Below are 15,349 nucleotides of genomic sequence, written 5' to 3'. Positions count from 1 at the left end.
TTAACACGGAGTTACAAACTTTAAGAAACAGACAGCTCCAGGCGGAAATCCATGCCAGACTTTGAATTCCGCTTCTGGCTTCCGTCAACTGACGGAGTTGCCCTTTTGCTCAAACTCGCTGCTCCAGTTCGCACTCGCGAGCTCCGCTGGGTGTCTGCTGTTTTGCCGCGGCTGGAATGGGTGTGGGGGCAGCAACCACCGATTCCCCGCGCTTTAGTTCAGAGCTTAAAAAGTCCCCCCCCCCCCCCGAGGAATGGGGGAAGGAAGGAGTCCTGATGAGGAGCAAAGCCTGACCTTTTGTTTGTTGAGTTTTGTATTTCAGATCTTTTGGGAAAGCAAAGCGCGAGAGAGGAAGAGCTATCCTCCCTACAAACGTTTTCCTCTCTTAACCTTCCAGGTCTCGGATCCACATTTTGCAGTTGACTGTGTGGAATCTAATAGGTTGTTCCCTTGTTCTCGGGCCCAATTCATGCGCAATGTGCAGCTGGGTAAAATGAGAGCACATCCTCTGCCATTTTCAGTCTGTTTGTCCTGGCAGCCGTACTCCCTTTACCCGGCGGCCGCGGCCGCTGGAGTTAATGTTGTGTCCAGAAACCCCGCCAGATCCTCCGGGAGGTAGATCCAGTCCACGTTTGCCCAAGTGCCGTGCGGTCGGGGACGGTGATAAGAACTCTCCTGTGTGGAGAGCAAGCGAGACTTTAGTCCGGTTTCCATGTCAACGATTCAGTCCGTATTTGCCATCAGGCTGTTGGTGGTTGAGGCGCTTTCATGAGGGTAGCGCTGTCCTAGTCCTAGTTCTCCAATCTGCGTCGGGATTCCTGAGCTGCCTGGGTGCGGGGTTAAATGGCAGGGGCCATGGGGAAGAAAACTCCACCGAGGGGAGGACTCGTAGTCCCTAGCTGGGTCTCGCAGCTCGGGCCAGCCACGTGCCCAGCTTCCTCCCCTCCCCCCCTTTCCCTGTACCCCTAGAGAGAGTTTGTGGGCTAGTTTCTAAGAAAGTTCCCTTCAGGCGTGCGATTCCAGGATGGGGGTGTAGGGCTCTAAAGGTAGGGATAGAAAAGGATCCTAAACGAGTTGGAATTAAAAAAAGAAAGAAAGAAATCCCGTGTTACCTCCCCCAGTCCAGGTGGATAGATTTTGGGCAATTCACCTAATTGCTAGATAAAAATGGTGGCTGTTTTCAAAACAATGCTCACATGTAGGGAGAGGAATTTTGGCACTTTCCATATTTCACAGCCACTGAAGAAAGGGAATGATGAGGGTTTCTTTTGGAGACATCCATTCAGGCTTCCAGATATACACTGGCTCCAAGTTTCCCATTACACTTAAGCTCTGAGGAAAATGACAGGGCAACTGCATGTAAAAATTCCTCATTTGTGTGCAGGACTCAGGACTGTTTGCCAGTTCACGGGCAAGTGGTTAATAACCAAACTCCATTTATGAGGCAGAATATAATTTGGTTTCTTTAACGTAATACACTAGGAAAGTTGTTGTCCCTGGACTATGAATGAAACTAAGGCACTGGCCCATTCCAGTGAATTGGATCTTCTTGGTAGGGTTTCAATTCTTGACTTTGGGGGAAAAAAAGGCAATGTTTTAGATTAGGAGGATGGTTTTGCCTTTTTAGTGTAGGATGCTCTAAGATTTTTTTTGGGGGGGGGGTGTTAGAAATGAGCTCAGGCTTTTGGAATTATTCACAGTGACCAGTAGCTTGGTAAGGACTCCTGCAGGGGCCTGCAGAATCTGAAAGTGCTAAGATAATGATGAAGTCTCCATTTATAAAATCTGAGGGGAAAAGAAGCTCTGGGGTCTAGAAACGCTTGTCTGGGCCTCTCTTAAGGCATCTGTGAGCCTGGTGAGGAGTTGGAATCCCCTCTGGCTTTCATAGCCTGTCATGTCAGAGCATTCCAAGTCAGCCTGAGGAGGAAAAGGCTGCTGGGCAACGCTGGAGTTTTTTTATGTATGCCTTGATCTTTTCAAATAAACCTGACCTAACTAACATATACCTAACTCCAGTTCCATCAGGTTTTCTTAGAATGTGATGGTAAACTTTAAAGAATCTTTACACTGAGGAATAAGAAACAAATCTGGGTTGCATCTGTTTTCTGAATGACCTTTTAGACTGTGACTTTTCTGTTTCTTTAAGGATAAAATTGTTTCCCTCCTTTTGGCCATCCCTTTTCTTCAGTGGTTTGTTTGAACATCAGGTACCTCCAGCCCAGGAAGCCTCTTCCACAGGCTGTAGGGGCTGCCTTTGGGTATTGATCATTGTGGGCTAAGCTCTTTTAGGAGATAGAGAAGGGGCTCATATTCTACTTGATGTCTGACTGCCATATGCCTCCAAAGCAGCTTCCATTGAGACCACTTTAAATCTGTGGTGAGCTGAGCAGCTTTGATCTCAAACCCATCCTTATTCTGATATTCTGATCCCATCACTGGATTTGTCCACAACTTGACTGCTTTTTTTAAAAGGATAAATAGACAGGAATCAGCCTTGGGGACTCCACTTCTTTTTAAAGCCACCTTCCTCTGTCCTCTAACTTTGTGACCCAAGACAAGTCCCTTCCCCTCTCTATATTTCAATTCTATGAAATGGTGATAATCTGGACCCCAAGGCCTTGTCAGGACAGGATAATGGAGGTAGGATAGCAAAAAAACAATGATCCTTAGGCCAGCTACCTAGGTAAAATGCTGGGACCCACTGCCTTACTCAGCTGGATCTTTAGAGCCGGTTTGCAGCAGAGGTGCTAAGTAGCTGCCAAGAGACCAGGCCCACTGCCAGGGGGTCAGGCCAGAGCCCTGGCGGCCGTGGTCTCGGGCTCAGGCCAATTTTGCAGCCGCGGGTAAAGTTCACGCTGCCGGCTCCCTTCCGTGCCGCCACCGGTTGGGATGGGAACGCCGGGAGGGAAGCGGCGCAGGTTCCACAGAGGTGGGAAGTCCGGGCCAGGTTTTCCCCGATGCCTTCAGCGGCGGCGCGGCCGAGCTAAAGCTACCGAGGGCCTACAGCCGCCAAGGCTTGTTCTTTCCCCTCCTCCTTTGTGAGGGGAAGGGAGAGAGTTCGTTCCGCGGCCCGCGCCCGTTCCGTGTTCCATTTCGGGTTTGCCAGGCGGCCGCGACGGCGCTGGGTAAAATGGCAGTGCTGAGCCTCGTGTCGGAGTGAGGGGGACTCGGAGGAGAGTGGGGCGCTCTAGCCACTCAGTCCGGCCGCCTGCCCGCTCGCCCGCTCGCGGCCGCACAGCAGCCTCGGCCCGAGCCGTGGCCGGGGAGGGGAGGCACGGCACCCGGCCCGCGTTCCGATTTTCCCTCCCGGCGCCCGGGTTGCTGCCGCGCGCCCTCCAGCCCGCCCGTCCCGGGTCCCCCTCCCCCCGCTCCCTCCCTCCCTCCCCGCCCCCTCCCCCTCGCCTCCCTCCCTCCCTCCCTCCCTCCCTCCCTCCTCCTTTCTCCGGCAGCAGAAAGCGGAGAGTCACAGCGGGGCCAGGCCCTGGGGAGCGGAGCCTCCACCGCCCCCCTCATTCCCAGGCAAGGGCTTGGGGGGAATGAGCCGGGAGAGCCGGGTCCCGAGCCTCCAGAGCCGAGAGCAGCTAAGCCGCCGGCGCCTCGGCCGCCGCCGCCTCCTCCTCCTCCGCCACCGCCAGCCCGGAGCCTGAGCCGGCGGGGCGGGGGGGAGAGGAGCGAGCGAGCGCAGCGCAGCAGCGGAGCCCCGCGAGGCCCGCCCGGGCGGGTGGGGAGGGCAGCCCGGGGGACTCGGCCCCGGGGAGGGGTGGGAGGGGGGGGAGAAGACGAAGACAGGGCCGGGTCTCTCCTCGGACGAGACAGCGGGGATCATGGCCGCGCAGGTCGCCCCCGCCGCCGCCAGCAGCCTGGGTAACCCGCCGCCGCCGCCCTCGGAGCTGAAGAAAGCGGAGCAGCAGCAGCGGGAGGAGGCGGGGGGCGAGGCGACGGCAGCGGCCGAGCGCGGGGAAATGAAGGCAGCCGCCGGGCAGGAAAGCGAGGGTCCCGCCGTGGGGCCGCCGCAGCCGCTGGGAAAGGAGCTGCAGGACGGGGCCGAGAGCAATGGGGGTGGCGGCGGCGGAGCCGGCAGCGGCGGGTCCGGCGCGGAGCCGGACCTGAAGAACTCGAACGGGAACGCGGGCCCTAGGCCCGCCCTGAACAATAACCTCACGGAGCCGCCCGGCGGCGGTGGTGGCGGTAGCAGCGACGGGGTGGGGGCGCCTCCTCACTCGGCCACGGCCGCCTTGCCGCCCCCAGCCTACGGCTTCGGGCAGCCCTACGGCCGGAGTCCGTCGGCCGTCGCCGCCGCCGCGGCCGCCGTCTTCCACCAACAACATGGCGGACAACAAAGCCCTGGCCTGGCAGCGCTGCAGAGCGGCGGCGGCGGGGGCCTGGAGCCCTACGCGGGGCCCCAGCAGAACTCGCACGACCACGGCTTCCCTAACCATCAGTACAACTCCTACTACCCCAACCGCAGCGCCTACCCCCCGCCCTCCCAGGCCTACGCGCTGAGCTCCCCGAGAGGCGGCACTCCGGGCCCCGGCGCGGCGGCGGCCGCCGGCTCCAAGCCGCCTCCCTCTTCCAGCGCCTCCGCCTCTTCGTCGTCTTCGTCCTTCGCTCAACAGCGCTTCGGGGCCATGGGGGGAGGCGGCCCCTCAGCGGCCGGCGGGGGAACCCCCCAACCTACCGCCACCCCCACCCTCAACCAACTGCTCACGTCGCCCAGCTCGGCCCGGGGCTACCAGGGCTACCCCGGGGGTGACTACGGCGGCGGGCCCCAGGACGGAGGCGCCGGCAAGGGCCCGGCGGACATGGCCTCGCAGTGTTGGGGGGCTGCGGCGGCAGCGGCGGCGGCGGCGGCCGCCTCGGGAGGGGCCCAACAAAGGAGCCACCACGCGCCCATGAGCCCCGGGAGCAGCGGCGGCGGGGGGCAGTCGCTCGCCCGGACCCCGCAGGTACACAGCTGAGTGGGGAGGGGGCTGGGGCTAGCGGGGTTCTGGGAGGTGGGTGGCGGCAGCGGGAAACCGGCCACAGCCGTGGGCTTCCCCCAGTCCCGGGCCCCCACTCCTGGGGACCTGCCATTGTCTGGCTCTTCTTTCTTAAAATGGCTGCCTCTCTGCCTACCTCTCCTTTCCTCCTTCAGCCTTTGTGTGGGGCTTTCACAGAGGTGTCTGCTCCCCTTCCCCCTCTCTCCTAGTTCCTTAGAACTCTGGGGGTCTTCAGAGGGGTTGTGGGGCAGAGTGGGCGGCGAAGGGCCTTGCCTGGGGTGAGCCGGGGCTGGGGACTCAGGTTAGCGATATAGGCAGTGGCAGGAGCTTCGGGAGTTAAGAGAACAGTTTTTTGCTCACCTGCCACTCCTCTCTGCCCCCTTGCTTCCTCTAGGCCGTTCCCCTTCTGTGCTTTCAAGGAGGGGCCCCTCAGGCTCGAGGGAGGGCAGGGGCCTGCTTGGAGGCCGCTAGAAGCCGGCTGCGGTTCACCCAGGACAGCCCGGGCCATCCCCGGTCTTAGTCTTCTTCGGCCCTGTGGCCCGGGCTTCTCCCTGGAAGTGCTGGTAAACAGCTGAGTGATTGGAGTAGTAAGTGCAGATTGCTTTGGTTTGGGATTTGAATTATGGAGGTAAAATCCTTCTGTCAAAGCCAGGAGACAGTTGGTCTTAGGTTGACATCCTATCTGTGATCTGATTGGCTCCCCATCTCCTGCTCTTGGCCATTTATAATTGCCTCTGATGTAATGGTACAACAATCCTGATGAGCTCATAAACTTTTACACTCTGCTTTTCTGCCAGTGATAACCCAAACCATCGCTGCCACTATCTGCCTTTTATTCCAGAGCTGAAATTGGCTGTGACCTTGAGGAGGGAGGTTTAAGCAGCAATACTGTATCAGCAGGAGCAAAGCCCCAGACAGGTTGCCCTTGTTACATTGTGCACAAAACAAAAGAGAGGCAATGGCATTTCACTTGTACCTTGGATTTATTTTGCTTGTTATGTTTTATGCAGCCTGAAATAGATGCTGTGTTGTCAGAACAGTAGCTGAGTTTTTCTCTACAATGGGTTTGCTGTTTGTTTTGGTTTTGACTTTCCTGATGGTATAAATGACTTCTTTGATGATTCTGAAGATGCATTTGTCTTGAGTAATTTCGATCTTGTTTGCTTTTCAGAATTGAAATTATTTTACTGGGCATTTTATTGAGTGGTGAATGTGAGATCTTTATTCGGGAGTAGTACTTTTTTTTTTTTTTTTCTTAGTTTGGAGAACTGGAAGCTTTTTGAGAGAATTTTGTATTAGGTTCAAGTGTTCTGTTTGTGACCTCATTCTTTGTTTACATGTTGAATCTAACACTCTTTTTTTTGTTAATTAAACTTTGGCAGAGCAGCTCAATTTAAAGGGAAGCTAATGTCTGTATTTCATGATGTTAAGAGGGATTTTCTCCTGAAGACTTGATTTGGTGAAATTTATCATTTGATCCTGTAATATAAAAAACTAGTTTTCTAATGTTTCAGTCATTTTAGAGCTTTGAAATAGAAATCGGCTAACTTTTTCTCTGCATCCCTAGGTATGTTTCTTTTTTCTTGTCTTCCAAGATATAAAGATAGGACCTACTGTGATACTTAAAAGATTTGCTTAGAAATCACAATTTTTGTACTTTTTAATGCATCCTATTTTATTTTTATTTTGCTCTTTTTCTCTCTTCATTGTGTTCTGTCTTCAAGGTTTTAATCAGGAATGTTGGGTTCTGTATGGAGCCATATATCTTTAAGAAGAGGGAAAGTGGTCCCTTCATGCTCCCTCACCCTCAGCAGTACCTAAGCTGCACCTTTGTGCTAGGAGGAGGGTTTGTTCACCTAGATGGCCTAATTAGTTGTAGTAGTCCACCCCCATCCTGCTTTTCTAAGTCTTCTTTTGAATTGGGAGTTTTGAAAATAGTTTTAGATGGCAGGCTTAGAGCTCTGTATTTTGACCACATCTTCCATGGTGTTCTATATATGGAAAAGAGAGGGGAATTTTAAATAGTCTTTCCACTGTCTGGAGGATAGACCTTGTCTTAGAAAACAGAAAATCCTATTGTCTGTAGACCATTCTATAATCTATACCTCTTTCTCTCCCATTCCCTCCCCCCTTTTTTGGTTGAGAAATTACCCTTCTTGAAAATTATTAGAGGAAATAATTTGGGGGTAAGCAAAATAGATTTGAATTCTGTTGATTGAGCATACTCAAACTTTTTTTTTAAAATCCAAGTCTTGCTGTATAGTGATTTGTTTTTTCAGTCATTACACAATTATTTGAGCCCTTTTTATGTGCAAGGTATTAGGTTTTGTCCTGGCTAAGTGGTAAGAAAATAGATGTAGTCCTTGCTTAGAAGGGTGTCTGTGCTGCTTGTGGATGAGTTTTCTGATTCCCTTTAACACCTCCAGGCTCAGGTCCAGCATCCCATACAACCCAGACTCCTGCTCAACCATAGTTCATTGCTTGCCAGCCATTCCCTGAAACTAGGCAGTACCTAGCTGCACCTTAGGTACGCAGGGAGTACTTGAGACTTAGAGAATGGCTGGTGAGCCTTTACTTGTCAAAGAGACAGTACAACTTCCAATTTTGTGGGCTGCTTTGGGTATAAGGCACTAGTCCAGGTGAGGGTTGTAGTTGGATGGATTTTGTTTTGAATTCCTCTTTGCTCCTTGAGGATTAATAGGGCCTTGCTCTGCCTCCTTTTTCTAACCTGTGTTAAAATGAGCATTTGCAGAGAGTTGATTGACACAGCAAAGGTAATATTCTCATTTGACTCTGCCTTTATGAAATAAACACTGGGTAAATGTGTGTATCATAGCTGTCTTTTTCAATAGGAGGTGGGATGATCCCAGAAGGCAAACTTTTTCTTTATCCCTTTCCTTATGGAGTATAGTGTCTCAGGGTGTTGGATCCTACTATTGATGAAATAGTTTTAGGTCATCTACGCTCTTGATCCCCATGTAAGGTTTTTACTTGAGATACTTGTTGGCGGTTGTACCTTGAGACCCACACAACTTATCAAGGTAAAAAATGAAATAAGCAATCAGTAATTCTTAATATCATCACATAGATGTATGATCATCATTTCTTAGTACATATGCATCGATTTAGAAAAAGAAATAGCAAGACAACAGAAAAAGAAATAAAATGATAATATAGAGAAAAAATAAAAATAAAAATAAAAAATACAAAAATATATAAGAAAAAAAAAAAAGAACATTATAGGAGACCTTAGGACATAGAAACCAGACATCACTTTTGATTTTGCATGGGCAGGCACCAGGAATCGAACCCAGGTCTCCTTCATGGCAGGCGACAACTCGGCCTGCTGAGACACTGTGGTCTGCCTCCAGACATTACTTTTAAAGATAAAATGTATATGAATTTTGAGAAGGGAAGCAGGGTGGATAAATAAAAGATGATAAACTCAAAAAAAAAAAAGAAATAAAATAAGTAGTCCAGGACCATGGTGGATTTGACTGTAGAACTTTGGCTGTTAGTTCCTGCTGTGGAAATGTCAATTGGCAGAAATTCTGGGCTGACTGAAATACAGGACTCTTAGACCTCTCTCGACTCTTAGTTGTGGGGGCTTAGTGTTTCTCTGGACTAATGAAGAGAGCTGAGGATAGTGGTGCAATAAGGGAAAGAGCAGCCAGGACCAAGTTTGGCTTCTTGTGTATTGGATCCTGTGAGGACTTTTGAAAGTTCTTTCCTTTGTGTGTGACACAGAGTAACCTCAACAAATGGGTTCTGCTGTACCTACCAAAATGTTTTGGATTTCATTAAACATTCATACATTGGGTTGACTCCTGCAGGGTTTGATGTCTATGGTCGGCCCTTTTCCAAGTGGCTACTACATTTGAACTATGAAACTAGGCTAACAAAGTATTGGGCAGGCTCTTTCCCATTCCCTCCCTGCAAAAGGTTTTATTGATTGTCTTCAAATCCCAGAATTCTAGAAGCAACTGAAGCATGCAAATATGGTTAAGATGTCTTATTCACGAAATAAATTGGCACTAAATAGTCTTTCCTGCCAGTGAGTTGATACCTCTGGCTCAGAAATGGAGTCCTAATTCCTGTGATTTATCCCTGAGTTTTTCCTTGTTTAGATTGGTCATTATTGTTACTGGTTAACATTGAGTTGAGTGTAGCACAGTGGTGAGGGGTACGGAGCACAAAACTCACAGGAAGAGAAAGAGGCAAATTGGATTCCTTGTGCAGGTCTAGATTAAACAATGTTACTTTGGGCAAACTGTTTGCCTCCTCTGAATTTCATTTTCTCCTTATCGGTAAAATGAAGTTGGTGGACTATATGACCTTGGGGTTCTCATTCTCTGACGTTGCACATGTGTCTTTCCCACTTGGCTTGTTTTGAGGGCAGTTTCTTCCTTTACATTTATAGGTAGCTGTCTTGAGGCCATCTTTCTTCCACTGGGTTTATTTGTGTGCAGGAACTTAAGGTTCTTTTCTCTTGAGGATTTGCAGGATAAAGCTCTCAACAGTTAGGTGTCACAGTGGTCTGTGCCCTTTTACAGAAAAATCCCTACCAGACTGTTGCCTTGAAACTATTAATCTGTTGTTGTTAGTCATCCCACCTGGCTGATGGTTTTAAAACACTAAACAGTAATTGAAAAATTAGGTACGCTTCTTTAAAGGAAGACTTGAAAAATAGTTGCTTTAGAATCCCCAGGAGGCTTTTCACTTGGGGGGAGATTGGGGGTGGGGTGGGGAGTAGATATTCAAAAGTTCTGCATTTACGTTCTGCTTATTTTTTAGGGGTGGAGAGGTGGGAAGAGGTAGTAGTATTTAGTTAGTTCTCTATACTCTTCTGGTGTTTGGGCAGGTCTAGGTCTGGTTTGGGCAGTTAGTTGTAATCCAAGTGCCTGGACTTGCCCTGTAAGTTTTGTTGAGAGAGAAGCAAAAGTTTCTGAGGCTGAAACAGGAAAAGTTAAGTGTCTCAGGGTCAATTTCAAGGGTGTATTTGCTTTTTCTCATACCCCTGGGTTTTTTTTTCCCCCCTGTGTTTTTTAACCACATGGTGTGGTTTGCACGTAGTCCTAGAGATGCTATTCTTTTCTCTTAGATATACCTGAATTTCCATTCTTTCCTTTCTAGTCTCCTGGCTTAGTAGTTTAGAAGTATAATTTAGGCATATTAGAGTGTCCTAGAAGTAAGCTTCCCTTTACAAAGGAAGGAAAAACATAAAGGGAAAGATGTTTGATAATTCTCCGCTTGACACAGCGGCTTCTCCTCTAAAGGAACCAAATGTTTCAGAGCTTTGTGTAAATACTTGCTGAGCTGTCAATATGTGCCCAGGAGGTTTCTGTAGTAAGATGTAAATGGCTCTATAGAATGTTTGACAGACAAATTAATAAATAGTTTTCAAGCAAAGGTAGTGCTTGTTTTTTCTCATATGGTAGAATAAAATACTATTGCAGACTTGGGGAAGGAAAAGGGTAGTGCTGGGGGTGGGGGTATGGAGATAGGGAGAGGTAATCTAAAAAAGATTTGAAGTGGAAAGATTCTGCTCTGGAAACAAAACGTCCATGGCCTTGACTCCATGCTAAGTTCAGGGAGCATAAATTGCGATTTGAAATCAATTGCAAATTTAGAGTGAAAAGACCCAAAAGTTTGGAAAGAAGGCCCCAGGTTTCAGTAGTGAGGTAAGTGTGCTCCAAAAGCTTAGTCTGTGGGACTTTGAGTTTTAAAGTCTTATTCCTTTTGAAAGGTTTTACAGTCTGGTGAGAAGTTTTTAGGGTTGGGTTTGCATTTTTGGAGTACCAGAAAGGAGAAAAAAGATACCACGACTTCAGTGTTATCCTCAGCCTCTGTTCTGCTGTAGCTCTCAGAATTATAAATCCACTGTTCAGGGCTGGGTTTATTTATACATTTTTTTTTTACTGGACAACTTGTGTGTATCATATATATTAATGCCTCTGGATTCCTGGGTCAGTAGGACACCAAATGTTTGGGGAACCACTAAATGCTATTTGAAGGGTTATGTGGGTAGATTCGATCTTTGATTTTGAGATTGTCGTTTTAGGATTAAAAATGTTTTCTGAGCTCCGTCAGTGAGACATTCATTTTAGGGGGGAAGAAAAATAATCTGAATGAGTATTTTAGCTGTCTTGTCTGTAGTACTTTGTTTTGGTAGCCTTTTGAGAATACCAGATTTACCTTCTTGGAGTCTCTTTTTTTCCCCCTCATAAGAATTGTTTTGTAAACCAGAGTAGCTGCTTATATAGTATACACAGTATAGAATACATGTAAATGAGTAGGGTCCTGACCATAATTTTTAGGTTTAGCTAGCCTATCAGAGGATTTTGGTGTGTTTTAAAATACTGCAAGGGTTCGCACCGATATTGACTGTCCAGTATTACCCAAGTCTTTCCCAATGGGATGGTGATGAGAGTATTAGAACTTCACTTTTGTTGCAGAGAACGTTATTTGTAGGACAGGGAAATCTAGAGATCAAATGGGGGTAAGTAGACCTATGTGATTGTACTGATTAGGTGCTAGGAAGGGATTTAAAAGGTATAGGCAGTATCTGCTTCAGAGGAATTTGTTTTGCTTGTGGAAGCAAATATGTATGTATACATTTGAAAAACTTGTAAAATTTGATCTTATAAATGTATACAGACCAAACTAAGTACATGTACTGAAGGAATTTGAGAATTAAGGGGCAATCAGAGTTGGGCAGGGATAACCTGGAATGGCTTTTCAGAGGTAGTGATTTGTAAAGCTAAATGTTCAAGAAGGGGAAAGTTAAAATATTAATTTACCTTTTCATTATGCTTTCTGCATTCCATGTGTTAGATTTAAATGGAATTTTCAGACCTGTAGTTGTCTGTTCTAGCAACTGTGAATTTGGGCTTTAATCATAAAGTTCTCTGAAAGAGAATGACTCCAGGTTCTTAGTGGTTCCCGTGGTTATATGGGGCCTTTGGTGCAAACTGCCAAGTTCTTGGCCAGTTCTGGGGCTCTTTTGTAGTAATTCTGGTTTTGGGAGGTAATAGCACTTCCAAAGTTGTATGCTCTGGACAGTTCTGCATTGATGGTGGTTCAACTTTGGTTGGAGAGCCTGGGTTCTCTCGCCACCCCTTGCTTTGCAGCAGGGTAGTTGACCTTTCTTAAACAAAACAAGAGCCATGAAGTACCTGTTGGGACTTAGGCTGCTGTTATTTCTGAAGAGTTGGGAACTATGTGCAAGCTGAGTTGCTTGGATCAGACCTTATATCGAGGTTTGATGGGTTGGGTGAGCCTGCAAAGCAGTTTGCCCATCTGTTCGTGGAAATGGCCTTTAATATTGTTTTTGATTAGGTTGGCTGTGGCCAAGAAACTCAAATGCTGCAAACACATTCTTATTTCTTCTGGGACCCTCTGAAATTCAGTGTTTTGTTTTCTTTTTACCTACTGTTCCATATTTGATTGAGCCTGGCACTTTTCAAGGGCGGTAACTGAATGTTTAACAGCTAAGGATGCCTGGGGTGTCCAGTGCCAGACTCCTACAGTACTTCCACTATGGAAGAGAAGAAGGATGGCTTATACTGCTCCAGTATAGAAGCCTCATTTCAGGTGCACAGTTTTAATTCCTACTTTACCTCAATTGATCTTCTGCTGTAATTCCTAGCTGTGCACTCTTTCCCCAGCCAGTTTCCTTTCTTCCCTCCCTCCTTCTCTGATGTTCCCCTGTGCTGCCTTCCAGTGGCCCAGTCTTGAATACAGCTTCTAGTTTGGAACTATCTCTTTCAACTTCTTTTTGCCTTGCCATTTTGGCATTTTGTCAAAGCAGGTTTCTAGTAACTCAGAATTGGGCATGACAGTTCACATGCTATGGATTCCATGTGTTTAGGGGCCTGAGATGAACTCCCTTAGTCAATCCCATATTTTATATGAATCCAATTTAGAGTGAATTTTTACTTAAACCCTCTTTGAATATTCTTTCCTGAAATCAACGCCTCCTGCATTTAACCCTATTTGAATGGATGGAATTAGTATTTATTGAATGTGAAAGGGTGTCTAAGTGAACATCTGTTTATTTTTGTTAGTCATTTGTGCATAGCTGGAAGGTGGTCTTGGGGCAGGTTGAGTGGCTTTATTTCCCAGTGGCCTCTGCCAGTAGGGGTGGACTGGAATGGGAAGAAGTCTGATGCCAAGAAATGCATTCCAATATGCTGCACTGTAGGAAATTTGATCCCTAAAACGTTGACTTAGTGTTGGTTATGGTACATATTAGAAATCACCCAGTAATCCAGGACAAATTTTTGTTGCCTTCCTGGAAGTTCTGTTGATATTAAATACTAGGGGCTTTGGGCACTGGGCTATGTGCTCTGCATTCCCAGAGCATTGCAGCCCTGTTTTGAGTTGCCACCCACATGAAGAGGAAAGAAGTCATGTGCCTTTTTTCCCTCTCTTTTGCATTTGGGCTTCCTTATGGTTTCATTGCTTCTGTGTTCTCAAGTCTGCAGTGTTAGATATTAGACTTCCTCCTTCCTTGGCACTGGCACATTCACAATTTTTTTGTGTCTTATCACCAGCAGCTAAGATTTTTATATGCTTTCCTCTCAATCTTATTAGCTTTCCAATTTGCTTGTTTACAGATGTCTCCGTTAAAAGATTCTGGGACTATCTAGCACCAGCATGAAGGCAGCAGGGGAGTTTGGGGGTTGATGTGATGTCAGTTATTTTAAAAACTCTTTTATTATGTGCTTGGTGTTTTTTTCCCTCTCCAGTTTTCCTTGAGGTTGCAACTTGCTTGCTGGGCTTGGGTACATTTGGGTTCAGCAGTTTACTCTTAACTGACCCATGCCTAGTGTACTTTAATTTTAAGAAGAGTGTGAATTCAACCACATGGTAGAGAGAATTAAAGGCTACAGCTCTCTGAGTGCTTCCTTTTGGAGGAAGCAGATATGCCTTTAGACTCTTCTTGCTCAATGATTTCCCCTCTGGGGAAGACCTTATTATGGCTTTCTGTTGTCCTTGGAGACAAGTCACCTGGGCAGAAATGCTGGGAATTAGTTGCTGTTTATTACTGAGCTTTCTCTGGCAAATAACAGATGGCTTTCTCTCTGGTCCTTTGAACAACATTCTGTTCTGGTTCTAAGGTGGTGGAATTCATTGGTTGGTTCAGCATTAGTTTGAGAGTGTGAAACTTTGGTGATTGAAGTTTGTATAACCTGCTTTTCGTTTCTAGAGTTCTAACTTTTTATCTGTTTAGAAATCTGGGCCATCAGAGAGAACTATGCTGTAAAAGAGGTTGGGGAACAGTTCTGTAAGTATTTTATCCACAGCTTTGTCCTGGGCCAGGAATAGGCCAGGGTTCTAACTTTGAATTTCAAATGGTAGTATGCTGGGGTAAATATTAATGATAGCTACCATCCATTTGAGCACTTACTACGTGCCAAGCACTGTGCTGTGATATTCTATGTATTTCCTCATTCTGTCTTCAAAACCGTATGAGAGGGCGGGCCACGGTGGCTCAGGGGGCGGCCACGGTGGCTCAGTAAGCAAGAATGCTTGCCTGCCATGCCAGAGGACCCGGGTTCGATTCCCGGTGCCTGCCTATCTTAAAAAAAAAAAAAAAAAAAAAAAAACCGTATGAGAGATACATATGAGGAATATTATTACTCTTCCCACTTTATAGGTGAGGAAATAAAATAAGAATGAGAAATATGCCCAAGGACAAATAGCTTAGTAAAAGTTAGAGGTGAATTTGAACCAAGGTTTGTTTGAATTTCCAGAGTATGATACAATAAAATACCAAATTTGCTTCTCCAAAATAAATGATTCAAGCACTAAGACTTACTAGAACATTATTTTTCTAAAAGACCGGAATTCTTAAATGGGGTGAAAGACTGAAAAAATCTTTAGTTACAATGTGACAACGTGCTTACATCTTGAGCCTGTCAGTTCCTTCAATTTAAGGTTTTATTATTTTGGGTTTCTCATGAATGACCATGCTTGGCTTATAAGCTGCTTTATGGTCTAATGGTAAAAACTGGCAGCATTTAGTCCTCAGGCTCCCTTCTCTTCCTCAGGGATCTTTAGGAACAGTTGGGATTCAGGCTTGAAGATGCTGGGGTTTTTTTCCCTTTTTTTAAAGGTGAAAGTGACTTGCAGTTTGAAAGATTTGCATAGTAATTTTACTTTCTAAAACTTGGAGCACTCATTGGAGAGGCAGGAATTTTGTCTTTTCCACAAGAAAAGAGAAGGTGAACAAACAGGTTAAGTGCTGCACACGTTTCCTAGCAGTCAGCTTTAAAACCTAGGTTTAAAATTCCTTTAGGCAAGTCATTTAACTTCTCTGAGGTCTGTATCTTCCACTGTATAATGAGGAAGAATATCTACCTTGC

The 15,349-nt window shown here is 46.9% G+C and overlaps 1 protein-coding gene across 2 annotated transcripts in view; it reads left to right on the top strand.

Annotated features, from left to right (window-relative positions):
- Positions 1–3,768: 3,768 nt before the first annotated feature.
- The window catches only part of ARID1A (AT-rich interaction domain 1A), a 73,052-nt gene continuing 61,471 nt past the window's right edge, over positions 3,769–15,349 (top strand). The window contains exon 1 of one of the 2 annotated variants that reach the window (XM_077150711.1): positions 3,769–4,946. In XM_077150711.1, coding sequence (XP_077006826.1) covers positions 3,825–4,946 — 1,122 coding nt within the window. In that variant the 5' untranslated portion in view covers positions 3,769–3,824. Of the gene's footprint in view, positions 4,947–4,968; positions 5,898–15,349 lie in introns of those variants that run through there. The other variant, XM_077150712.1, reaches the window with a different exon arrangement.

This window comes from Tamandua tetradactyla, chromosome 2, assembly GCF_023851605.1.
Source record: "Tamandua tetradactyla isolate mTamTet1 chromosome 2, mTamTet1.pri, whole genome shotgun sequence".
NCBI lineage: Eukaryota > Metazoa > Chordata > Mammalia > Pilosa > Myrmecophagidae > Tamandua > Tamandua tetradactyla.
Note: the sequence above shows the minus strand (reverse complement) of the source record. Positions and strands in the feature narration are given on the sequence as shown.